Source organism: Lonchura striata, chromosome 5 (assembly GCF_050655825.1).
Source record: "Lonchura striata isolate lonStrDom1 chromosome 5, ASM5065582v1, whole genome shotgun sequence".
In the NCBI taxonomy this organism is placed as follows: Eukaryota; Metazoa; Chordata; class Aves; order Passeriformes; family Estrildidae; genus Lonchura; species Lonchura striata.
Window position 1 is genome coordinate 9,012,834 of NC_140707.1, and position 27,751 is coordinate 9,040,584.

Here is a 27,751-nt window from a genome sequence, read left to right on the forward strand (position 1 = left end):
AAAGGATTCAGCTGCTGGATCTGACCGAGTGCTGGCAGTGAGGCTGGGGAGCAGGAGGGATGACTCCAGCCAGGGAAGATGTCTGCAGCCATGTCAAAGTGGTGGTCCGTGTCCGGCCAGAGAGCCAGAAAGAAAAGCAGGGCAGCTTCAGCAGGGTGGTGCGTGTCATTGACCAGCACGTGCTGGTCTTTGACCCAAAGGAGGAGGAGAGTGACCCACAGGCACGCCTTTAACATGATTACACCTTGCACATTGACACCTGAAAGGACCATCCAATTCCTTTCTCCTAAACATCTCCAAAAAGGCAAGTCGTGTAGGAGACAATCTACATGACATGTAGTTCATTTTAAGGCTGTGCTGGAAAAATAAAGCATTTTTTTTATACTAGGCAACAGCAGATTTTATAGCCATAGTGGTAGGGGAAACAGTACTGTCAAAGCAGAAATAACAAATGGACCATTTGATATTTCTTTGCTTTACTATGAATTCTTTACATTTCTGCAGCCTGATTGTCACAGCCTGGTTTAACATGTCTTCAAACGGACAGGAACCACATGAAATGTGAACTTGGTGTCTTCTACATGCTTTCAAAGCCTTTCTTATCTATCTCCTTTATGTATGTATCTCACCCATCCATCTCCTTTTTTTCAGAGGAAAAAAATCATTTTTTCTATTCAGATTATAGAAGCCAACACTCTAAATTCAGAAATATAAGAGAAGCCATAACACAGAACTAAATAAATGCAGACAGATATCAAAGTACTTGAAAACTATAAGGTGATAAAATACTATACCTTTTTCATGATAATTACGTAAATAGTTAGAAAATGTAAAAATTAAAGTTGTAGTTCTCTTTGACCACATAGAAATCAGAATCGCATAATTTGTTGAGGTTTCCCAACTCTGAAAGTTGCCTTATTTTACAAGAAGAAGTTAGGAATTTACCACATGGAAATTACATTTGATGAAAATATAGATTGACTCCTAATTGCCTGTTGCAAGTGAGCACAATAAATTATTTTTGCACATTTCAATCTAAATACTACTGTACTTGTGTTACTTTAGATATAATTTATTATTATGTATTTTAATTATTCATTTTTCTAATAAAAATATTAGAAGGTATGGAAGACTTTTTTAGTAGTATTTATTTATTATAATGTAGTATTTGTTATATATTTTTATATTTTAATTTATTTATAGTATTTATTTTTCTAATAAAAATAGAAAGTATGGAAGACTATTTTTTCATACTATTTTAGTAGTATTTTACTGTTGATATTTCTGGTTTGTGTCTAAGAATGGTCACATCACAATAATGGTCACAATAATGTTTTAAATAAATACTGAAGCAAATAAAATTTGCTTTATTTGTTTTATTTGCTAATTTGTTTTATCAAAGAATCTACTAGCTCCGTTAAGTTAACCTAAACTTGAAAGAACATTCCATTCTCTCTAAGTGAACAGTTTTAAGTACTCAGGAAGCTCCTAAAGATAAAAAGCTTTTATATTATATGAATAGTTTGCAACTAAACAATGTTGACTTTAATTTTTAGCCACCCAGATAATTTTTTTTTTTCATTCTATAAGTTGAAAGGATGAGGAAATGAAGTTTTCTAATATTTCTTTATACTGTTTCTGGTAGAAATAGAGAATTCCTACTACATCCTTCCTATTCCACAAGTCAAATATTCTTGTACAACACAGTACATCTCCTATTGGGCAAATCAAATTACTTTTTTTCTATTGAAGTTGGAAAACCTCTCTACTTATGGTCTCTCATTATTATTATTGTTGACTTTTTCACAAACATGATCCAAACCCTACAGATTCAGGTGCTGTCAAGTGCCTGCAGTTTGCACATGTCAGAGAGTGGGAGTGGATTTTACTCAAGAATACTGCAATGCAGCAGTTGGGACATGCTCCTGACAGTGGGAGTCTTGGATTTTTTTATCCTTGCTTTCATATTTTCTGCAAGGACTCTACACGTATGCAAAATGCATGCACAAACAGCAATGCACAGTACAGCCCACATTTATTTCCTTCCAGATTTGCTGGGATGCAACAGGCATCTTGTCATCTTTGATCCTTATGAGGATCTTTATGACTCTTTCTAAAAATAAAATCATTTTGTAACGTTGAAGAACCTTCTTCGGAAATATAGAATCTCTTAGCAATTTTATTTCTAAAAAGTAATAATAATATTAAAAATAGAATCCTTGTTTTTGAGGTAAGCATGGAAAGGATTGAAAAAGAGGATGAAGAGTGTTTCCCAAAGAACAGCATCACAGCAGTTTTAGAAAATAAACCCAGAAAGAAAACTGAAAAAAGCACAAGCAATGAGTTTAGACATGGGCATCTAAATTCTCATCTATATCCTAGACAGCTAGGCCCTTCACCAAATTTGCCTTAAATACCTGGATGATATGTGTAAAGTTTGAGTTCCCTGGGGCTGGGAGACAGGGCACAGGAAAACAAACAGAAATTGATTCCAGTGGCAGGGTCAGGAATCATCAGGGGCAGGGTAGACTGTGCCAAGGGCTTTCCTGATAAAACAAAAAACTACTGTATTCAAGCCAAAACATATGGAGCAAGGAAGAGGAGGTGCTTTTTGCAAGCCAAGTGTAAAGAGGCACTGCTGAATTTAAGGAGCAGCAGTGGATGGGATAAGAACTGACTTTTCCTCTGATAATTTAACAAAACTTACTATAATCTTTCTTAGAGCAGAAGGGTTTATTGGAAGAACACAGTGCTTAGTGTTTTGTAATAATCATCTTTTTCCTATTCTGACCATGTTCTTGATGCTATTTTGGCATAAAGGAAGGTATAGCTTGTGTTCAAAATCTAATTTTTGGTGAACAGAGTTGTCTATCTCGTGACAGCAGCAGTCTTGGAACTGCCCAAATGAGAGTTTCTATCACTTATTCAACATCCTTAATTAGCTGCATTAGTGTCTGCAACCAGCACCACAGCACATGACTGAACCTGAAGGTAAGAGAGCATAGGTTTATTGCAGGACTTTGGCTGCAAACAGCCACACTATCCTCTCCAATCTGCTTTCTGTTACATTTTATTGTGCTTCGCCTTTCACCATATGGATTTTGCTGACATCCTAAGGAACACAGAATTCTGATTTGAGGTGTATGGTGAGGTAGCTTCATTGATGATTGGATATTTTGAAATTAAGGTGGTCTCAAAGATTTTCACAAAATTTAATGCATGTTATTTTTCTGGAATGCAGAAAATGAAAACAGCCTTTACCTGAAATGCTTTCACAATCTCCGTGTTGTGTTGAAAATGTTCACTTTCTGAAAAAAAATTTAACAGTTGCTTTTCATTTTCAGTATATATAAATTAGCATATTAAAAAAAAAAAATATTATTTACATGAAATTTTGACTTCTTTAACTGCATATTGCTGTGATGCCACTTGGGAAGGAATGTAAGTCCTGAGAAAACATCTGCCAACCACACACATCATAAAATCGCTGTACTGTTCATTTCACTTGCTGATGCCGAACCATGGAGGAGCAGCATGCCAGGGAAGTCACATCCCTTCTAGAAAGAACCACATGCATTTTTAAGTAATTGTGAGAAAGTTTGCAATTCAGTTTACCACTATTCACACTCAACACAGGATTGACCTGCTGTTAAAGTTTTGCATTAATTTTGATCATCACATTCAAGCTCTTCCTCATGCTCTCTTTTGTTATTCTATATTGCTTTGCTTTGTCTTCTAAAAGACCTCTAGCAGTAGGTTGAATGTTTTCAGTACCTTAGATATGATAAAGTTGTAGGAATTTCCTGAGTTGAGCCCCTGTTTGGTCACTTCTTGGCAGCTGGGGTTGTGACAGGAGTCAGCAGAGTTCTCCACGAGCGAGGAGGGAGCAAAAAGTCCAATTCCTTGGGAAGACTTTTTCCTGCAGCATCCCTTGGGAGAAGTTAAACTTTTCATTTCCAGCTCTGGTAAACGCAGCCATGACGTGAGTGCTTGAAGAGAGAAGCCCTGCAGTGATGCAGGCAGAGCACAGGAAGGGCAAAGGGCTTGGAGACAGGGCTGGCAGAAAGTTATTGTGTCATCCGCTGTGCAGCCAGAAGATACGGGCCAAAGAAAGGCAAATTTAAGTCCATACACATGGAGTAATTCCATCTCCAAGAGTGCCATATTAGAAGAAGTTCTACAGGCACAATGGGGAATAAAAGCCACAAAGTAGTGATTTCTGCATCTTAATTTTTAGTGTATTACGTGGGTTTTTTTTCCTTTGGTTGAAGATTTTTTTTTTTTACTGCATATGTACTGAAATATGTGTGTACTATCTAATATGCTGTTTCTCTCAAAACAGTAATTTAACATGAATCTCATTAAAGCCCTTCTTCCTGAGCAGATAAACAAAGTGCTAATGTATTTTTAATGAGGTACGGTGATTTCTTGCTGTGAAAATGGGCCTAGACCTGTAAAAACACCATTTTCTTTCTACCCAATGAGGATAATGATGAGTTTTTAGCAATGCATCATTGTCCTATTTGCTGCAAAGACTGACCTAGTGAGCTACATATAAGAACTAGGGACTCCTCTGCCAATAAAAAATTCATTATTGCCCTTCTGAAATTGAATTGTTTCATTGTTTGAATTGCTGTAAAGCCATTATCATAAATTTCCACAAGCTTGTTTGAATTACAGATTACATTCTCTCTTTTTTTTTTTTTTTTTTTTTTTATTCAGGTTTCCCAGCTATTGTTGCTGGTCCCTTTCAAAGGGATTCCCACCAGAACTGGGAGGCATTTATTTTTAGTAGGGTTTACTGTTCTCTCAATAATTTCTTGTGGTTGATCTGACTCTTTCTTTAAAAAAAAAAACATTTTGTCATTCTGAAGAAACTTCTTAGGAAATACAGAATCTCTCACTTAGCAATTTTATTTCTAAAAGGTAATAATAAAATAATTTTTAAAATTTCCTGGTTTTGAGGGAATCCTTGTATTTTTGTCCCACCTTGGGGGAAGCATGGAAAGAAGTGAAAAAGAGCATGAAGAGTGTTTCTCAAAGCACAGCGTCTCAGAATTTTTAGAAAATAAACCCAGAAAACTGAAAAAAATATGTGAAATGTAATTTCTTAAATATAGACATTTCACCACAACTGATTAAAAACAAAACAAACAAACTAACAAAAAAACAGGAAGTAAATTTTACTCTTTATCCAAACCATTCAGAACCTCTTTGGTGCCACTTAACACAGAGCACTGGGTACCTTGGGAAATTTCTGGTGTCTTTGTATATTTGACACTTCAGATTGTATTAAAATAAGACAATGACAAAAATATTCACGATTTTGTGTATTTTCACATTATGCTGAGGTGTTTCAAGTTTTATTCCCTGAATTAATTAAATTACTCTCTGACATTTGTATATTATTATTACAATGATCCTTAACATTTTGGTTTTGGCTTTTCTTTGCTTTTTGCATTTTAGTCATGCTAACAGGTATGACAGACCTGTTGCAGGTTTGTTTTAAATTTGTCTGTGGGGACTACAGTCATTTACACTAAATAAATTCCATGTGTTTCTTATTGCCTTCCTAATTTTTAATTTATGATCATCATTGGATTTGTATCTAAATTTAGCAAATTTGAAGTTCTGAAGTACAGAACTGTCTAATTTTATAAAGGCATTGGGGAAGTTCGAATTTATGTAAAATCTCTGCTTTTGGCCATAACATAAGCAGAAAGTTTTGAGGAAAAGATATACTTTTACCAATAGGCAGTTAAATTAATATCTAAATGGTTAATGTATGTTGCATACAAAAAAAAAAAATACATCTGGGACAACCTTGGAAGCTATTGTCCTTTCATTTCCTAATTGTAGAAAAACTGCATCCATAAAATAATTATTGACTCCAAATTGAATTTCAACGAGTTGGAAGAGTAATCTGTGAATTATTGGCACTTAGTTTTATTCCATGTGGGACTTCTTGTGGAAACAGATATTTTTAGAAATATCTGAGGCCAATTTATTACTACATTGGCAATAACAAATACTGATCTAAGTATGCAGATCCTAGACAAAGACAAGGGAACTTTTTAAGGAGCATTCCGTTTCAATGAATGGAGATTAGTTTTGAAGAAAATTGAGCAGTGCCATCTTTTGTTAGAAGAGACTAACTGCAATACTCATGTGAGAATATTTGGATCAGTTTTGATGTGCACACAAATTTCAGTCAGTTCTGTTTATCACTAATAGGACTGACCTTTTCTATTGCTAAACACAAGAAAGAGAATTTACTGCATTTGGTGAATTTTTGCTGAGAAGAATTCAAGAACAAACACCATCACAAACAAAACTCAAGACCTACCATTATACCAGGCAGATATCCTCCTGTAAATGAAAACATTCAGGTCAAATCCATAAGAATAGTTTATGTGTTTTTTACAATAAAGACAACACATTCAAGTTTGCTGCAGCTGATGTTTTTAAGAAAGGGAAATAAAAGTATCTACCTGTAACATTTACTGCTGCTGAATCACACTTTTCTGAGAGAAGAAATCAAGTCAAGGCTGGTCAGAAGGTCTTGGATTTCTGTTGGGTAGCTCAGGGGGGAAAGAGTAAAATAGCAAAAAGAAAAATAGCAGGTGAAGAACATAAAAACACAGAAAATTTCTCACCTCTGGTTTTACCCATTGTGTGTGATGGTGACTTAGCAAGGACTGCTGCTTTATGAGCAAAGCAGTTTTTAACGAGTAGCTCTGTGAAATTTCATAATGCCTTTCAAAACTGGGAGTTCTGGTTTTTTATCAATTCTATCAATTCTTCATTTCCTTAAGTGTAAAGACATGTCACATCCATACCTATTATTTTTTATCTATTTTTTGGAATTTTTACTTTTTATAATACTCCTGGGAGTTCTTTCTGTAACTTTTGTAGCTGGTCAAACCAGGACTCCTAAATCTGGATTTAGGATGTCAGTCTTTTGCTGGAGGTGAACAGTAGATTATCTACAGGCCTCTGAAGTTTGATGTCAGTACCTCAGCAGGAGAAGAATAGAAGAAGAATATTCTTCAAAAAGGAGAATAGAAAAAATGTGCACATTTACATGATCTATGAAATGATTCATAGCACATATCCTGCACTACAGGAAGTTCCTTCCTTCCCACCATAAAGGAAATTCCCACATGGAAGTGCAAGATAATGGAAAATGCTTGTGGGAGAGGGAAAGAAGTGAATATGCCAGAATAGGGGAGAACCCTCCTCCTAGGCTTAAACCATCCTTTCACATGATCATCCCATATTCCAATATAGCAAATGACTCCAGTAGATACAGTGATTTTTCCTGAACTGGTAGAACTGCCACCAGCCATATCACAACTGCAGTAGGAAGCCCAAAACTTGGGATCATCCTCAGCATCTGGAGCTGTAAAAACTCCTGTACATTGTCCATGCACATGCTACCTGAGCCTGACCACTGCACGTATCTGAAATGACAGCCACAAAACTCTTGCTCTGCCCAAGCCCCAGATGATCTCATTTTTTTTGATTTTTTTTTTTCAAGGGAATATCCAAATCTTTACTAGAAACACTAGTCACTTATTTACCAACAAAATTTTTTCACAAACCACTATCAATACTTTAATATAAAATGTATTTTCTCTTGGTGACTCTAAATTTACTTTCTAACTTACAGTTCTTGACACACATTGTTGAAACTGTTTTATTTAGTTCTTTAGAAATGGTATATTTCCTTTAAAAATTATAGAATCAAACCATTATTTTTATTTATATTTGCACATATAAATATATGTACATATATACACATATGTATGTATCTATATACATATGATATGCACAAATATAATATTTAATATATATGTATGTATACATATGTATGTATTATATGATTGCAATTATCTATCATTATAAGGAAAGTTATTCATCATTTATAAGACTAATAACTAACACTATAAGACACTTATCTTTTTATCTGTCAAGGCCCCAGATTTAGTTATATTCCAGTAGCTTGTATGAAAGAGATTTGGAAAATGCATTATTTGCCAAACAGCTCATCTTGTAAATAAATCTTGTAAAAAATATATATATATCAGAGATATAATATTATTATAGTGCTGATAAATATAATATATCTAATAAATATATTTATTAGATAACAAAGATTCTCATAAGACCTAGACATATTATTCTTGCTTATTTCAAAATCCACAATGCAATTTGTGGAATAAAAAGCTCTCCCTATAATTTATTTTGATAAGAAATAACTTGATCCACTGTATTAATCAATAATTAATCATTAATATGTTCAATCAGTGAAATTATCACATATATTATATTCTTGGTTTTCCCAGCAGGCTTAGCTGATGGGTGTTTCAAAATCTCAAGGAATGAGCTGCAAAAGATTTCATTTGGTTGTTGGAGCAAAAACTTCAACAGCAAAATGTTGATGGGCACACCCCTATCAATCTCTGTGTCTCTTGTGGACACAACTTGCTCACAAACTTTCACAACATGAAAATTATTCAGCAGCTTCATTCTGTGTCCTTAGTTCCTAGGGTATATGAGCACTGAATTTGGAAAGACCTGAATGCCACTTTAATTTACATTTTCTTTAAATAACACCTCTTATGGGTTTGGCCACATCAGTGCTTTCATCAGTATTGGTACAACTCCACACCAACAGAATGCCCTGGGTTTTTTTTAACCAAAATAAACTTATTGGAGGTAGAATTTAACACACTCAGACTTTCCAAGCAATTTATGCATTAAATAGGGTGGTGGTGTTGGTGGTCTTTAATAACATAAACACATTTGAGTGATATAGGAAAAGTATTTTTGTCCACAGTCAATGGTCAACTAAAACCAAAAAAAACAAGCAAGATAAAAACAAAAAAGGCAAGTTTGTGCATGGAATGTTCCTTTGTAGAGCAGGAAGAGTTATTTTTCTCTTCTATAAAAGAATAAAAGTTCCAGGGGGAAAAAAGAAAAAAAAAAAAGAGCATGGTAAGAGCAAGGACCCCCCCAAAAGTCTTGCACAGTTCTGGGGTAAAAATGAGAATGGTGATGCCTTTCCTGCTGAGGTGAGTGACAGTGGGCACTACCCTCTTTGCATTGGTGGCTCTCAGATCAGATTTTCATGCAACAAAACTTATATTACAGCTCCCAGCTGTAGTTTGTTAAAGGTTCCCAGAGTAACATCTTAAACTGAGAGAACATTTTGAGCATTTTTTCTTTTTTTATTTTAGAACTATAAATCCCATGGTTTTTTGACACTGAATATGCTGAGATGTTTCTGCACAATGCAAAACCCTTCTTATAATAGCACATAAATTAAAAAGCAGTAAAATCAACAACAACAAAAAAAGATAATATAAATCTCTTTTTCAACAATTCTAATGCATTCCCTTTCAGGACTGGAATTTCCAAACTATTCCTCCATATATACTGTTTTGAGAAGCCAAGCATATCCTACAGGGCTTCCAGATCATTCATGGTGTTGCTCTTTCCTCACTAAGTTCTTTTTCCCAAGTAATTAGGTGGTATCTACTTACATGCAGTAGACTACCCTCTGTCTCACGCATCCGTGCCTCATTTCCTCATTTAATGCTCTTTTCAGTCTTGTTATTTATTTTCTTTAATATTACACTTCCAGCTCTATAGCCTGATGAGTCACACTCATTGCCATCCACAACAGCACTCTCCAAGGCCTGTGAAACAATAAAGTAATTTATAAAAGCGTTTCCACCAAAGTTATATACAGAGAATCTAACCTTTATTTTAGTGGCACTTGAATTATGACAAAGCTCCATTCAGAAAAGATTATTCGTAATAAGAACTAGAAGAACATAATGTATGTTATATTTAAAAAATTTTAAAAGGAAAGAAATGAACCCACAACACCACAACATAATGGTGTGAGACACAGAAGCTTACAACCACAAACACTTCTTCATTCAAAAACAGAAAAAAAAATATATTGAAGATTTCAAAGTATTTTCCTTCCTTGCCATAGAAAAGGGGAGATGTAATTCTTAGAAATTTCTTCACTAAATACAGAATGACTGACTTATTTCATTGCAGCAGGAGAGCATTTTAAGATGTTGTGTGTCTGTATGCTATTCCCTGTTCAGCTATCATTATTCCACCTACATTTATTGCATTTTGCAATTAGAATTTGGGATAAGAAAGTAATTGTTCTTGTTACTTCCTGAAAGTGACATCAACAGAGACACAAAAAAAATGTGTGTGGGATAAAAGAGAGGGGTTCTCTCCAACACTGCTTCTAGCACACAGAAAATGTTTCCAGCCAAGAATGAAGAGATGCAGAACTAAAATAAAGAAGAATATATCTACCTGTAAGAAAGGGAACGTCCATGAAGAAAGTAGCACTGTTTAAGTATAGAAACATGACTTGTGAAAGTATAATACATTCCTTTTTCTACCATTTTAGCCACAAGTTTCAGCACATTGATAACAAAAGGAATGCACTGAATGAGGAGCTGAAAAGCTGTAATTTATTTATATTCATTTATATTCATATTCACTGCAGCCTGGCATGTTTACCTCTCCCAGCCTATCAAACATAAGACGAGCTGTCCTGATTATATTTGCTTATGTGAGAATGACACAAATGCTCAACAGCATTCCCATATTGAGGAAGGTATCTCTTAACTTGCTAGGAAAATAAGAATTGCTTAACTACAAAATAAAAGTTACTTAATTCAGAATTCAGAGTCTAATGTTGTATAGTTAATGAATTCTGTCGACTTGGGCTGAAAATAAGAACCTGAACAGATGAGTACTGCAGAAATAGAGAAAATACTTATTTTTGGTTTAATTTAAAAAAATGAATATATAAAACTTCCTTTATGTGGTATAAATGCTGGAAATGAAATTCAGGAACTAGACTCCTATACTTCTAATCTGAAGCTTAGAACACATATAAAGTAAGAGTATTTTGTCAGAGCAAAAAGATGACTAGTTAAGCAACACAAAATCACTAAGAAATACCAACTGCAGTTTTGTCCATGGGAAGATCATTCCATTAACATTTAAGAAATACTTGTTTTCTTCAAAATTAAACTAGTGTTAAATTCAAATTAAAATACCATAAATTTTCACTAGTTTAAAAGAACCCAAACACAACAAAACATTAAAAGTATAATTTTAGCACCATTGCAATGTTATTAAAAATCAGAGCACATTTCATGCTTGCAGGGGATGATGAAGGGGAACACATAATTTACACCACCTTAAAAATCCACTTATAAATTGTGCCATGGGAACTACATAATATAATTTTTTTTTTTTTTTCATACCTGCCTATTTCTGGCAACCATGGCATGTTACAGGCCTGTGTAAATGAAACATATACAATTTTCAGTCATCCTATTTAGAAAATGGTATATTTCTGTAATATCCTATAAAAAGAGAATTGTCTTTGGCTGTACACTGGTACTATTAACAAAGTCCTTCACAACAATTGTCTCCATTCTGTATTTTTCCCCAGAGCTGCAAATTCCATTAAATGCTCAGGAGTCAGGCAGCACTTTGGGGAAGGATGTTGTGGGGGTGTCAGTGTTGGGTACATTCCCATGGAGCACAGCAAGTGTCAGGTGCACCCTCACCTGGCTGAGGCACCTGGGGGATGCCTTGGCCTAGAGCAGAGGCTGGACAGAGCTAAAGAATAAAGCAGGGATTGATTTAAAGGATCTCCTCCATGGATCCACTTTGGGCAGCACCAGAGCCCAGCCAGGGCTGCACCCAAATGACCCAAAATGGTCCCAAAATGCACGAGCGCTCCCGGGGCTCTCCCTGGGATCAGTTCTGCTCCATTGGCACCTTGGAGTTCATTGTCCCATTCCAGCTTCAGCCCAGGCAGCCCCATCCTGCTTGTTTTTCTCTCTCCAGCCCACGGTGTTTGTGCTCCTGGGCTGAGATTTGGATCATTTGTCTTTGGTGCCCAGCTGGAGCAGGAATTGTTTTGTGTCCCTGCTCTGTGCAGAGAGCTCAGCATCCCCTCATGGGAAGCTCAGAAGCGCACACTAAAGCAGCACAGAGTGTGAGCAATGTAAAAGCTAAAACCTGGGGCATCAGTGGAACAGTGATGTTGTCACCTTGCTGAGACATCTGTGGAATGGTGATGTTTTCAAAGACATTGCTCTTGTTGTCTTGCCAGCTTTGAAGAGAAACAGCTCTTTAGATTGGCAAATAAAGCAAGGGCTGCAAAAACCACGTGGGTGAAACTGATAGTGCCCCACTCAATGATTTAAAAATGGATCTGGATCCAAGGCTTATTTGCTCTTTTCCATCCAAGATAATTTTGTATTAAATATTGGTAGTTCAAAATCAAACACTGACCTGTTTACTGGAGAAGCACCAGCAAGACACAGCTTTATTTCAGCACTTGGATGATAATTCTGCAATCTCTTTAAGTTTAAAGACATGTACTCAGCTCTTCCACCTTTGAGGAGCCTGCACTATTGTAATTTTACCCTGTGCTTGGAAATCTAACCATGTGGTAGGGCTTGTGGTAACTTCAGTCATTAAACGCTTATCAGAAGCACAAGAGTAGCAATAAAAAAAAATTAAATAAATCTCAATTCAACATAAATAATTTATTTCTTTCTTCAAATATCATCCTTCACGGAATCTTTCTTCGTATTGATGGTGCTGCCATTGTTGCTTCTTTCAGTTCAGGCCTCATTATAGGGGTAGATGCTATCTCAGATTTCTGATGGATTTGCTAATTTGTATCAAGATTGAATTTAGCTAAACAAAGAAAAATAAAAATAAAATAATATTTTCAAAATTCTCATGTTTGAAACAAGTATTAAGAATATTAAGAATATGAGTATTTCATAGAAAGAAACTTGAGGATACATGCAATGCTCACAGAAGGGGAGAAGATACAGAATTGACTTTTTGGTAACAAGCATTCTAAGTAACTGTTCTTGTAGGATTTGATATAAAGCTGTTTTTTTTCCAAAATCATGTATGGTTCCATTTTCAAAATCTCTAGTCCTGTATCTCCCTGTGCTTTCCGTAGTGTTACAGAGACTTTAATGAATGATACACGAAGGGTTGTTTGGAGGTTGTGCTGTAGGGAAAAACTCTTCTGAGTCACCAGCAGTGCTCAACTGTAGACTCGTTAATTTGATTAAAAGCATGGCTTGTTACAGGCTGCCTGGTTATGCAATTTTAAAGTATCACATAGTCTGAGATCTCATTAACTGAACTTTTACTATTTTCATTATTTTTCGATTTAAACTGTTACATTATTATATAGTTTGCATCGTCGCATGTGCCACTGGTCATGCATGTTACACCTGCACCTTTGCAAAATAATCCTTCTAGTGCCTACAAGGAATTTAATTCATTTTTCAGCTCTTTGGCAGGGTTTGGAGTTATGGATCATTCAATACATGCATATATTACACAGCTTTGGCGCTGGGTCCATGTCACAGTTTTAAAAAACTCTATTCTACTTTGAAAAACTCAGCATAGAGAGTTTTTCATAACATTAAAGAAAAATCTTCTCTCCCTAAATAAACTAAAAAAATAATTAAAAAATAATAAACCTAACTAAAATTTCTACATTTTATTTCTTTACATTATCAATACAAATGGTAAAAAATTCTAAAAAAATTACTTTAATTCTTACTACTTTTTCTTTCTTTTAGTTACTATTAGTAAAATTTTCCTTATACCCTTTTAAAATTTTAAATCTACTTTACCTTTCTCCTAATTCTACCTCACAACAAAAAATAAATACACTGGTAATTAACCAACACCAAACCCACCATACTCATTAATACATTAACCAAAACATCTCAAAATTAATAAAATCTCAAATTAACAAACAAAAACCACTACAGCCCATCTCTGCATCCAGTTAAAACGTAGTTACCTAACCCAAAAATACTGCTAATAAAGAAGCTTGTAAGAGAATTGAAACAATAATTTGAAACAAACTTCATTTCTCTTTTTCAAAAAGTAAATTCAAATAGGATGCAGGTAAAAAACTAATCTGAACTATTAGTTCCATAACTGCTTTCCTGAATGCACTTCTTTCCCTGGTGGACAAAGTTATTAAGGTCACAGTGCTAAGATCATTCTTTCTATGAATTACTCAGTATTACAAACCACAAGGCAATCAGCAATAAATAAAATATTATTCTGAATCATCTCAATAGATGCCACGTCAGTAGGTAGTAAATAAGCCATTACAGCTGAAAAACCCCAAAAACCATTAGCCCTGCAAAGCCAACTCAGTTAAAAGTTTCAGCTTGTATTATTCTTCTATCAACGTTTACCACCATTTTTAGAAGGAATATGTAATGATATGGGTCATAGCCGATCTGCTCTCTCTGGTGACTGCAGAAAGTTCATGTGTGTCATAAAAGATGCAGAAAACAGCTGATATTAGTTATTTGTGGAGGCCTTGCTGACAGGCCTGTGTCTGACATGTCTGGGAAGCCAGTAATTAATTACCTGGCTCTCTCATATTGTGCTCCAGTTCTGCAGGAAATGCTTCCTAACTCACACTTCATTGGGAATATAGTGCTTACTAATTAGGACATGTGAATGACAGACAAATTCTCAGCACCAGGGTGGGCTCCAGACCCTTTTTTATCTCAATTGCATGTAATTCTCTCTCATAGACAAGAGCACCTGCTTTAGACACAGCAAACGCTCTTTCAAAGCTTGACATTCTTCCCAGTCACTGCAAAGTTGTATCCTGAAGGTAAAATAGGAAAATAATTTTTCACTCACTGTAGGTATCTTTTAGACAAATTTGGAAAATTTAGAGACACAAACGTTCCACTAGTGTTGAAAAGGAAAACATAAAGTTAAAAAATCCCATATTAACCAAGACCAAAGGAGCTATAATAGAAAATAACTATTGCTGGTAAGGTTTTATTCTGAACATTGAGCTTAGCTCAGTGGATTCCTGTGAAATATGCCACATGGGACTTAACCAAAGGGAAATCACTTTTATGAGAAGTGACTATTACACTAGCTAAGAAGTCATCAGAGCTGTGAGCAGAATGGTTTACCTGGGATTTTGTTGTGAAATGTGATGAAGTCCAGTTTTAAAACGTGGGCCATCCATCCCCAATCTAGGTACTCAGCTGCCAAGAAAGAACACCACATGGAGGAGCCAGTGAATGCCTCTTTCTGGAGCTGAGGCATTTTACATTTTCTAGTAAACACACACATTCTTCTACCTGAGCACTGCTTAACTTGCACAAAGAACAAACAAACATCTATCAAATGGTGCACAAGAAATTTAGCTAATGCCACATTAAGGCAAATATCTTACTGAGATGCATCTGAAAAAAGAAGCACAGTCATACAGCAACAGAAATATCTAAATCATAGAGCTGAAAATAATTTTGAACAAAAGATGACACAAATTAACAAGTGCAATTCAACAGAGTGATATTACTTCTCTGTCCTGGCTCAGAACAGGTTGTTGTACATTCATCCAAATTAACTTGCTCCATTCTTTGACATTGTGATGGACCTTTCATCTGCAGTTTCTCTGCATTTCAACAAGACATAATCTTGTCTTTAAATGAGGGTGAGCTGAGCAGACAAGGTTTGAGAGATTCATCCTCATGGATCCTTAACTGAGTAGCATGCAAAGTCATGCACAGTGCTGACCAAGTAATTAGTATTTGAAAATTTAGTGGTTTAGAAGTATTTTATCAACTGTTTCAATATACAACTACAAAATATTGTAATTCACAGGATTAAAAAAAAACCAAACCACCAGTTCATTAATCTCCAGCCGGGCAAGGGAGGGATTGTCCTGCTCTGCCCTGAGCTGGGGTGGCCTCACCTCAAGTCCTAGGCAGTTTAGGGTGGCACAATATAAAAAAGGCATGAGGTTATTAGAGAACATCCAAAGGAGGCCACACATGGTTATTAAATAGACAGTCTTAACATTATGTATTGCTTTTATTTTAAACAGACTTTCTTCATGGAATCATGAACGATAAATCCAGCAGGAGGTCCCTCACCTGTACAGTCATTGTGATTTTGCACCTGTAAATCATCATGAGTTATGTAACATGCTTATTTTGTACTGCTCAGAGTTTACAAGTAGTTCTAGTTTACAAGGAGTTCTAAGTTTGCTCCAGAGAGCTCAGCTGAGATAGCTACCAAGTTGTCTGACAGCAGCTAGTTTCCTTTTGATTCCACTAGGCAGACTTTAATGATTCTTTTTTTCCCCCTGTTGCTGCTATAACTCTTAGGGAAGCATAGAGTTGACTTTTTCATCTAAAAATCCCCTAGAAATTCACTTACCATTACTTGCAGTTGGACTACAATTGGATTGCTGATGGTCCCTTCTGACTGGAACTACTGAATTCTATTCTCTCCCATACTGTTCTTGAAAAAACTTATGGAGTTGTAGGAAACAACTGACAGGCCCATATTATTGCCCTGATTTTTAAATGTGTTAAGTTTTCTTTTATAGTTCTTTTGAAAGTTTTAAAGTTCTCATAAAACTTCTTTAGCCTTCTGATAATGTTTACATATTGAGAATCAGAGTTCCCACACAATTTCAGGTACAAATAGAATAGTTTACATATTTCTCTGTGGGTGAGAGAAATGATTGATTGAGCTTTGGACCAGTATGGTTGGAGAGGTGGTAATTCCATCCTCCAAATCCATGGTCACCTTTGGAATTCTATAAATACCAGGTGTTTAAATAAAACTGGCTCTTTTTCTATTTTGAACTTCCCAAGTTTCTGTGTACTCATTTCGTGTCCAATAGCAACACCATATCTAAAAGTTGACTTGTAAATTATATCTAAAAACTGTCTAAAAAAATATCTGAAAGCTGTCTTGGCTGGTTTCATTGAGAGTAGGTATTAAAAAGTTTTCCATATGTGGGGTCTTGCCTACCAGCAGGACATCAATTTACCAGCTCCAAGAACAGCATCTCTGTATTCCTTTCCACCACTGAGGGTTTCCTGTGCAGCAACACATAAACCGCCTTTGGATTTTCTGGAAGAACAATAGCAAAGTGAATGAAGAGCCTGTTGAGTTCACAGGACATCTAACAGCATAACATCCCTATGAAATCCAAGTCCTGTCATTGTGCATTTTACCCGTCACTCAAATTGACAAAGAATTCACCCCAGAAAAACTAATAAACAAACCCCAAAATTAATAATTTAGCAATAAATTCCCAATATTGCACAGGAAATAGCAGGAAGAGGAAGGGTTTGTTGCTTGGTAAAGAACTAGTCCTTTCAAAACCAATTTCTACAAGGCAGCAATTCTGTCATCAAAAGCTGGAGTAGTGAGTTAATGAACCAAAGAGAATCACTTTTCACTGGCTCTGGCTACTCTGTTTCTCAAAAGAAGCCTGGATGACTTCTTTTTCCTGGAAAGCAGTGGAAATGTGAAGTATAAATCAGAAAATAGAAGTCTCAATTTCTAGGGTTTTTTTGCTTTTGTTTTTTTTTTTTTTTTAAGTTAATCAAAGTACCTGTTTGGGGAAAGAAAAAGGTTAATTGAACTTACTTTTTAGCAAAATTAGCATGCCAAGGGAAAAAAGTGTCCTCAGCTCATTTGGCATGAAACCTGGAGCATCCAAGCAAAAAAGATCCCAAGGTAAAAGTTGCACTAATGAAGAATATTGTAGAGAATACTGAATACTACATTTATCCATTTTTGAGAGAAAATATTTTGTTAAGCTGGAGGTGACTGGTCCTGGATAGAAAGACTTACAAAAGGAAAACTGCCTGGCATCAGAGAACCATGGCTCAGTATTTTTATTTACTTATATTTTATCAGAATGAGCTTTGGCAAGGTTGCGTTTAGCACAGTTACATCCTTCTAGGCAAATTGCTGTACAAAATACATCTTGGAATACAGAGATAATTATTTTTTAAAGACACAGATGACTTGGACTGCCTGAGTTCAAGAAGTGTTTGGACAATGCCCTCAGGCACAGAATTTGTCTCATGGTCTTTAAGCATTATTCTACCAATAATGTTGAACTTTAATAGAAGACATTAATTAATGAACATTCAGAATTGTGGAGAAATAGCTATCTTTCCTAAAGAAATTATAAATTAATTAATATTCACTTGGTATTAAATGAGGCATACTAACTTTTGGGAATAGTGTATATTTTAGATAGTTTATGTACATAAAACAAAGAAAGATCACAAAATTATGGAAATCATACATATATTTGTTATCACTGCAGCACTGTTCCTTGCAGAGTATCTCTGATCGTGTCAATGTTGTAAGACTTGACTTTTGGGTGAAAGAAGGAGCCTGTAACCAAAGACACCAGAGAATTCTTGAATTCTTACTTTTTTGGTGCATGCAGAGCCTCTATTTAAAGTCTCATACAAAAGGTTTCTATAGAAACCTGAAGGACTCAGCCAACTGGTGCTAAAAAGCTGGACCCTGAGACCTACACAAAACCCACAATAACATTCATCTGTTCCACTGGCTCCTCAAGTCACTGATCTCCATTCTGCTTCAGCATCCATCCTTTATGCACACTATTGTACCTGACACTAGCGACCTCCACCTTTGGAAACAAAACATTCTGGTAGCTGCCAAACACATGGCTTTAATTGAATTTAATTGAATTGAAAGCTATCCCTGATCTCCTTTCTGGCATGTACTAGCTCCCAAGGACAGGTAGGATGAGTTGTACTTTTTCTGAGGAGCCTTTTGTCCCATATAGAGTTATGCTTTAAACTGTTACTCACTAAAAGAGCAAGTATTTTTGGTTGCTTCTGAAAGTCATATTTCCATAGTGATGCTGACAGAAATGTGCAATACATCATGCTAAGGGAAGCTTAACTCACTATCAGAGATACTGCTCCCAGCTACCATTTTAAACCCAGTCTGGAATATTATAAGTTCAAAACTCGTTTTTTTGTTTTGTTTTGGTTTCTTTTTTTTGTTTTGCTTTGTTTTTGGTTTTGGTTTTTTTGTGGGTTTTTTTTGTTTTTGTTTTTTTTCCCCTGAACCTTATTTTAAGATTATGATCATTATAAAGCATTCACTCTTAATTCTCAGCTTGTTCCCCATTTCTGGGTTGGTTTGTTTCAGTAGCTGAAAGCAGTTACTGACTCATGCCAGGGTTCAGCTTGCTGAGGCTGCACTGGGATTGTCTTCCTCTTTCCTGTGTGGGGAAATAGTCCCTAACACTGCTGCAGCCCTACAACTGTACTTTCAGAATGCTTCTGAAAGCATTCCCCACCCTTGGCACAATCTCTTTCCATCATGCTTGTTTTCTTACTCCAGATCCACCAGGATCCTTGTTGCTTAAACAGTTTTTCCCATGCTTCTCTCCTAGATGTGCACCTTTTTTTGGTTGTCAGGGCTATGCAGAAATCCAGAGATACACTTCTACTAGGTCAGCAATTCTGAAAACCTACAGTGAGCAGAAGGTTCAGCACAAGGAAGATAGAAGACAACTCCCCTCTGTCACTTGGGGCAGATTTTCAATGTGCTAGAGAGCACAACACATTTCTTGTACCTATTCAGCGGGAGATGGCTCTTGCACAGAATCTTTTTTTTTCCCTGATAATATTCTCAGAACTGCAGATTCCTTCATTTCCCTACTTCTAATATTTCATGAGGTCTCAATTCATGTTGAAAAACATTTCAACTAGAACTTCTTCCCACTACACCCAGAAAAGCCTGCAAGAATGAGAGAACTTCAAAGCCCAACAGCAATGGCAATGTTTAACAAAGAACCACCTCTCCAAGAGACATGGAACATCCATTTCTCCCTGAGTTTGCAGAGCTACAATAATAGGACATACCAGAGATCCAATCCAAAAGATTATTCATACCATTGATGAACAACTCTCGCAAATGCTATGGAGTTTGGGGCAAATTTATGTTTGTAAAGAATTCATGGCATCCCTCCTTTCAATCATCTCAGGTCCACCCACACTGACATTTCACAAACCAAACTTCTGTAATACCTCTCAGCACAAGGCATTCTCTACACATCTGCTCAGGTCAACAGCAAATGTTCTTATTTTCTAGCCTGAAAAAAACCCCACCACCCCCCAGAAAAGACAAGAATATACTCCCCCATCCTTGTAATAAAGACAACTCAAGGTCATGATCAAGAAAAAAGGTTTTTATTCTCGTCTTCTGTGCTCCCCTCAGCTTGTGCAATACCTTCTTTCACAGAGCGCAAAATACATTTCCAGTTGGAACTCTGAAACTCTTGCAAGTTCTTTTTCCCAGGGATAACCCAAATCAGACAGAAACAATATGACAGATATTCAATATCTTGGTCTATTTCCCATAGCAAAAATGGGGAGCTACCACCAGAGAATTTAACTCTTAATTATTTATAGACAACAAAACACAGTCTATTTCTTAAATTCTCAATTTACACCAACAACCACAAGGTGAGCTCTTCTCCTGTGATTATTTCAGATAAATATTACATTGGACTTTCTCCTGTATCTTAATCACCTGCTTTGCCTAGACCAGGCTGTGTTTTTTCAACAGGGCTGAACAGTTCCTCCTCCTAATTCTGAGGTAGCAGTTTGCTTTTCACATGGATGGACTTCAGTGACATACTTCACTTCCCAGAAAACGACAGGAAAGACGACCAGAGAGTTAGAGTTGCCAAGGAGATACATGTCTCTGCTGCAGACAAACTTGTCTCTGATATTTGCTATATTTTATGAGCTGTATTCAATGTTGGAAAACTTCTCATAGAAACTACTGTGCTTCTTATGCAAAATCATTAAACACACAAAAAGACCCATATCACTATTTCTCTCTCCTTAGCATGATGCAATGTTAATTCACATTCACTGATTCACCAAGAAAGTTGTTTTATAAGATTCTGTAAGTATTAAATGTATCATTCTCTAATTTATAGAATTTTGATTTGGAAGTAAAGTCACCTGCTTGCAGCTTGCTACTGTTTCATGGCATCAACCGTATTAAAATTAATTCATATTAAAATGAACTATTACCTCTAAACAAAGAAGAATCCATTACTGCAGTTTGATAAAATCCCTCATTAGCTTCTGAATCTTATTACTGTTCCACTTCAGCACTGGGCAGACTTACTCATGAAAATTGCTTTCAAAAACCCATGTCAAAGAATGCTGAACAAGGATTTCAGAGCCTTTTAATTAATTTTTAATCTTTGTTCCTGAGTATGGAGCTGATGTCAATAAAATGTCCAGGAGGACTCTTGATTTATTTTAAGAAAAAATGATCAGGCTTGTGCCAGTATTTGCTCCTAGGTATAGCTGAAATATTTTATCTTAAACAGCCCAACAAAGCCAGCTTCAGGCAACTCATCTCAAGTTCAAAATACCAGCTTTAGGAATGAAGTACAAAGAGCAAAGTTCATGAGAAAAGAAAACAGGATTGAAACAATAGGAAAACCTGTGCTCAAGATTCCAGTGTGCCATTATAATTTGTATCTATTCTTTCAAAGCCCTTAAACACAGGTATAATTCAGAACTTAATTTCTAATTAATTCCACTGAAGGAAATAAAGCTGCTTTACATTCAGGACTCTTTTGAAGAAGTACAACATTGTTCTCAGAACATTAAGATCTCAGAGAATGCTGTTGGAGATGATAAATTATAATTTTTCTGGTGACATGGAGTAATAACCACCCTCGTACCCCCCCTAGAAGTACCCTCTCACAAATTTAAATCGAGACTTAAACAAAATGCTTTTTTTTACAACTTAAAATAGATTTAAGATGCAAATAAATTGAACACATTTAGATCACAGTCAGAGGAAGCAGTTAAATTCACTTGCAGAATCGAGTCAGAATTTTTTAATGTATCAAGAGATGCTTTGGGGAAAGGCTCTTTTCTGCTTTCAGAGGAGGCATTGCTCATATTTCTCTGCTAAATATCAGCACATGTACAACAGACTGCAGAATGACTGGTGCTGCTGAAAAAAGATCTCAAAAAGGGGTCATAAAGAGAACAAGCATCAGATTTGATTTAAGGACAAAATCTCCTAAAAATAACATGCCTGTATACAACATCACTACAGCAAAGGATAAACTGATAATTATAACAAAATTAAAATTGAGGTCTCCAGAAAGGAGCAAAATATGGACAAATTTAACATGCTAGAAAAAAAAAAAGAAATCTCAGAAGTAACACATACCAGCAATGTTTTAGACTTTTTTCTGAATATTCTGCCAGCGATAGTAGTATTTTTTTTACTTTGCCTTATGAAGGAATGAATTAATTAATTGACTGATAATATTTCTTAAAATAAATTTTAAATGTATTAACTTCAGAATTAATTTACTTGCTGAATAGAGGTTAAACAAATTAAAATCCTCTTAGTTTTCCAAAACAAAATTACTGAATTAAAGTGAAAATGCATCAATTTATTTAATATAAATCTTATTCTGTGGTCAAAATACTCTGTCATAAAACTAATATGCTCTTTTAAGTTGGATAAAATTGGATACTGTGTTATCCAATGTTGCAATCTTCCTAATATTCAAAAAGAAGGCTTCTACTGAAGACTGATGTAGACAGAACCAGTATTTCCATCTTTTCCCTCTTGGAGAAGGATCTTAGCAGAACAGGCTTCTCAAGAAGGAAGAACAACTCCAATAAAGCAGAATTTCCTGGGTGTCTTGCTGTATTAAAGTTATCATTCCTGACAGAGGAGCAGCAGACTGAAGGCTGTGACTAAGGACAATTAATTTTAATTGTGGAAAATCAACCTTGTAATTTTCTAATAGTTCTCTAGCGAGGGATCAAATACAGTTTGAAAGCAGCGCTAATAAGATGTTCTTAAGAAACATTTCAGGGAGATTCTATTGTAGAAGAGGACTCACGAAGGTGTAAGCTACAGGAAAAGAAGAAAATAGGAAAGGAAATGTAATACTCCATAGTGTATCTGAACTTTGATACTAGAATGTAGGTGAAATTGAAAGATACCCATCTACATATGTGTGCATTCCTCTAAAGAGAAAAGTAAGCCATGAAAGCAGGAAGGAAGTGAAGCTTTCTTGCTCTAAGCTGACAAAAATCACACCAACACCCAGAGCAAGGACAGCCCTGCGGACTGTTTTGGGTCCTAGCACTCAGCAGATGACAGGAATCCAGAATCTTGTCTCCTCTTAGGCAATACTCAAGAAAAAAACCCTCACTTGTTGATGGGTACAGCTTCAGCAGTAATAAAATTAAATAAACTAAATAAAACGACATAAAACTTCAGGTGGTTGGGTGCAGCCCATTAAGCTCTTCTGTGTCTTGCTTGTATGATTTGCAGCAACCAAATCCCATTTTATGGGTACCAGTGGGGATCATGAGCATACCCTGGACACCCTAACACAGAAACCTTGCCTAAACTTCTTGCTGAACATCTAGTTGAATTATTCTATCATTTGTTAATTAGTCTATCAATTCTCCTGTCTCCTTGCTCTGTTAAAGTTGCTCTTATTCTTGATGGATAAAAGCCAGGAGTATTCCAGGCTTTATCTTTTGAGTATCCTATGTTTAAAATTCAACCAGTGCAGGTCTGATAATGATTTCCTTCTTATTTTCAGAGAGAGTAAAGATGCCACCAGTGGATATTTAGCAAATTAAAGGTCTGCTTTTACAAATAATGACACTTAAGATGGTATACATAATTATATCCCCAAACACAGAAATCTTGCCTAAACTTCTCACTGAACATGCAATTTAATGGAAGTCAAACTAATTATTTACCTAATACACATATTGCAAATCATCTACATTTTCACAGAGCTAACTTCTTCAAAATTAACACTTTCAAAACTCTGTAACACCTGAAATAACCATTTCCAAGCAATATTAACATCCCAGATGTGGGTTTCTGGATATGAGACAAAGATTAGTCTCAAATAAATGAAATAAGCAAGATCTAGTTTATTTTATTCTGTTCTCCAAGAAATTCACCTTCTACTTTCTGTCATAGAGCTTTTGCTTCTTTTTTTTTCTTTAAGAATCAAAGTGTCAGACTGTTTCCCAGGCAACCAACAATAGCAAAAGAAGACCTTTAGGTATACCAGGGGAGGTTCAGGTTGGACACAAGGAAGAATTTCTTACAGAAGGGGTGACTGGGCATTGGAAGGTGCTGCCCAAGGAATCCCTGTCCCTGCAGGTGTCTAAGGAAGGACTGGATGTGGCACCCAGTGCCATGCTCTGGGTGACAAGGTGCTGTTTGGTAAAGGATCTCTAAGACCTTTTCCAGCCTAATTGGTCCGTGATTTGGGCTAACAAAACTGCCACAGGATGCAGATCTCAGGACCCAGCCCTGTCCTGCTGAGTATGGGCCACAGGGTTCCTTCCTTTAGAGAGCTGGGAGGAAAGAACACTGGGCTGCAAGCTAAGCAAGACACGACCCACAGAGTTCCTTCCTTCTCTTTTCCTTCCTGGCCCACAGCTGTGCCATCACATTCCAATCATGCTGATATACCTGAACAATTAATCCTTTTGATGCCCCAGGTTTCAGCTTTTGTGTTTTCCAGATTCTGTGCTGCTTTAGTGTGCACTTCTGAGCTCCCCATCAGGGGATGCTGAGCTCTGCACAGAGCAGGGACACAAAACAATTCCTGCTCCAGCTGGGCACCAAGGACAAATGATCCAAATCTCAGCCCAGGAGCACAAACACCGTGGGCTGGAGAGAGAAAAACAAGCAGGATGGGGCTGCCTGGGCTGGAGCTGGAATGGGACAATGAACTCCAAGGTGCCAATGGAGCAGAACTGATCCCAGGGAGAGCCCCGGGAGCACTCGTGCATTTTGGGACCATTTTGGGTCATTTGGGTGCAGCCCTGGCTGGGCTCTGGTGCTGCCCAAGGTGCATCCATGGAGGAGATCCTTTAAATCAATCCCTGCTTTATTCTTTAGCTCTGTCCAGCCTCTGCTCTAGGCCAGCCTTCCCAAGGTATCATTTTATAATAAACATCCAAGACAATTGACTAAATGAATTTAGTTCTTGTTATGATGAAGTGGCTGTACTGCACCTCTTCTTTGGGTCCTGATAGATCTTTCAGAGGTCTTATGAATATATTTCTATTGAACAAAGGCTGACTAGCAGACCAAAATTATTCCAATATAGGTCTAAAAATGTATAATGAACTGAATGTCTTAATAGCAACTGGGGAAACAAGAATGCAAAATAGACAGGAAGCTCAGTGCACCTGCCCAGTTTTATCATGTGACTTTAGCCTTTGATGTTTAACAGGTAAAATTTCTATTATAATTTTTTTTTCAATTGACCTTTAGGATGACATATGTCATAAGAAGTCTGAAAGTGAAGCGGATGATACATTATGCAACCAATAAGGAATTTTGTGATGAAAATAGATATGGTTTTGCCCTTGGTTTCTAGAGTGAATCAGGCCCATAATTTTGGACTAGAAATCATTACTATCCATTCATATACAGATATGATATCTATTTGTACAAAAGTTGCTGAAGATGGCCAAATATCAGGATCAAGACATTCCTCCCCAAGTAAAGACTCTATATTTTGTTTTAGGGAGTAAAATTAATTTTGTCTGCCAGCAGAGGATGCAATTACGTATGCCACCTTAAGTGTCATTATTTGTAAAAGCAGACCCTTTTATTTGCTAAATATCTACTAATGGCATCTTTACTCTCTCTGAAAACAAGAAGAAAATTATTATCAGACCTGCACGGGTTGAGATTCTCAAAAGTAAAGTCTTACCTGAAATACTCCTGGCTTTTATCCATCATGAATTTAACAGAGCAAGGAAACAGAAGAACTGATAGAATAATTAAAGGAAAAATAAGACCAATATGGCTTCATTTTCCAATGAATATTATTTCCCTCTTTGGGAAGAGGGAGAAGCCAAGGAAAGAAATAATTTGCTTGCTACAAACATACCAGAGGAAGAAAGCAGTCAGGGAAAAGGCTGTGTGAAAGGTCAATGTGTCAACAGAAGAAATATGCAAGAGCTGTCCATAAATAAGTCTAAAAGAAGCTTCCTATGCATCAAAGGAGTAAGGATCTGGAAAAGATCCTCAGTGGGAACAACAATATTTATTTTAAAATGGGGTTCCATTAACTTAATGCAGGCAGATTATGCAAGAATTTTCAATAAGAAGGGTCTTGATTTGATGGTCCAGGTCTTGCAATATACTGTGTTCCAGTTCTGGCCTTGGCTTAGGTGAGAAGCTGTTGTCCACCACAAAGATATTTCATCACACAGACATGGCATCAAAGCTTGGCTTCAGATAAACAAATGTCAGGCTATGACAGATGGGGTTCAGGGAAGAATTAACTTCTCCAATTTCAGACTGACAAGAGCTCATAGATTTTCATCATTTCCACTCACTTAGGAGGTGAAAGTGGGAAGAATAAACAGACAGTGAAGTTTCCTTTTGTGTCTGATTCATTTTTTGCTGTATTTTCACCTCCCATCAGGAAAGAGCAGAGTAGGGAAGATCCCCAAACATCAGTTCCCTGAGTTATGGAAACCAGCTTCAATTTCATGTAGAATCCTCTATGTGCAAGGACAGGATGGAGATTACTTCTATCTCTGGAAATGTCAAATATGAGATCACAATATCAAAAGTTTCTTATATAAGGCACACCATACTGCTAGCTGCACAGGGTGATTTCAAGCAATTTATTACCTCCAGTTTCATCTAAATTTATTTTGAAAACATTGGGATGATGGGGAAGTAAGCAAACTAGGTGAGGCACATTCAAACTTACCAAAATGAAATGCTTCCAGAAGCAGCTAAAATAGATTTTTTTTCACATGTGATAGAAATAGAAGGCAAAGAAACAAATCCTTCTGATGCTCTGAGAAGAACAACAGCCTTTTTCTTATGCCAAGAGGAGAAACATTCTCCATGCAGGGAGCATCCAGTGCACTGAAGAAGAGGAAAATTAAGATGTGTATTCTACAACTCTGAAGGTGCAAATTTGATTTCTTCAGCAGTTTTTGGTTTTAGTAACACAAAGAATATGTTGGGGGGGAAAAGAGTGTCCTGTCTGTAAAGTCCACTTTACAGTGGAATTGCTACATTAAATACAATTGGAGCAAACCTGAGTAAGACACCTCTACAACTAAATGATAAAATAATGGGACTTCAAAGATATGAGTAGCTGGGAGGAGGGAAAAACCCCAAAGAAACAGAGAGCAATAGTTCTTTCTTGAACTGATAAAAAATTCCAAACAGAGAGTTCAACGTATTTGAATAGAATGTTTAACCTGCAGCCCTTTCCCAGTTCACCAGGTAAATATTTTCCTTTACATCAAAATCTCTATGGACTGAAAATGGAAAGAGGCCTTACTTGTTGCTGCAAGCAATGTTGCTGCATTACTTGGAGTCCTAACTTAAGATTCAGAGAATTTTAATAACTTAGCTAAATCTTATTTCTATTAATACAATTCTCCCATCTATCACCAAGTGGAAAGAATATTTCCCAAAGGACATAGAAAGCCGAAAGATAAGAATCAAATCTACATTTCCATAATAAATATCGAGATAATAAAATTCTCTCTTTTTAATGTTGTGTAGTGCAAGACAAACACGTACAAGTGTAGGTGGCTTACTTTGGTTTTGGGATATAGAACTGAACTTTGAAATATGAAAAACATTTAGCGAGTTCAATTTCACCTTTAATTTGAGTCTTCTATACTTGGCCAGAAGAGGTGGTTAACGATTTAATCATATTTTTCATACATTTATGTTCAAAATGCACTGGTTTATGCTTTTAGATTTTATTTTATTACAA

At 36.2% G+C, this 27,751-nt stretch overlaps 1 protein-coding gene across 1 annotated transcript in view; it reads left to right on the forward strand.

Annotated features, from left to right (window-relative positions):
* The window catches only part of LOC146767222 (uncharacterized), a 27,502-nt gene extending 2,499 nt beyond the window's left edge, over nt 1-25,003 (forward strand). Inside the window, exon 3 of the mRNA XM_085582355.1 lies at nt 1-25,003. Coding sequence (XP_085438481.1) covers nt 1-24 — 24 coding nt within the window. The 3' untranslated portion in view covers nt 25-25,003.
* The last annotated feature ends 2,748 nt before the right edge of the window (nt 25,004-27,751 follow it).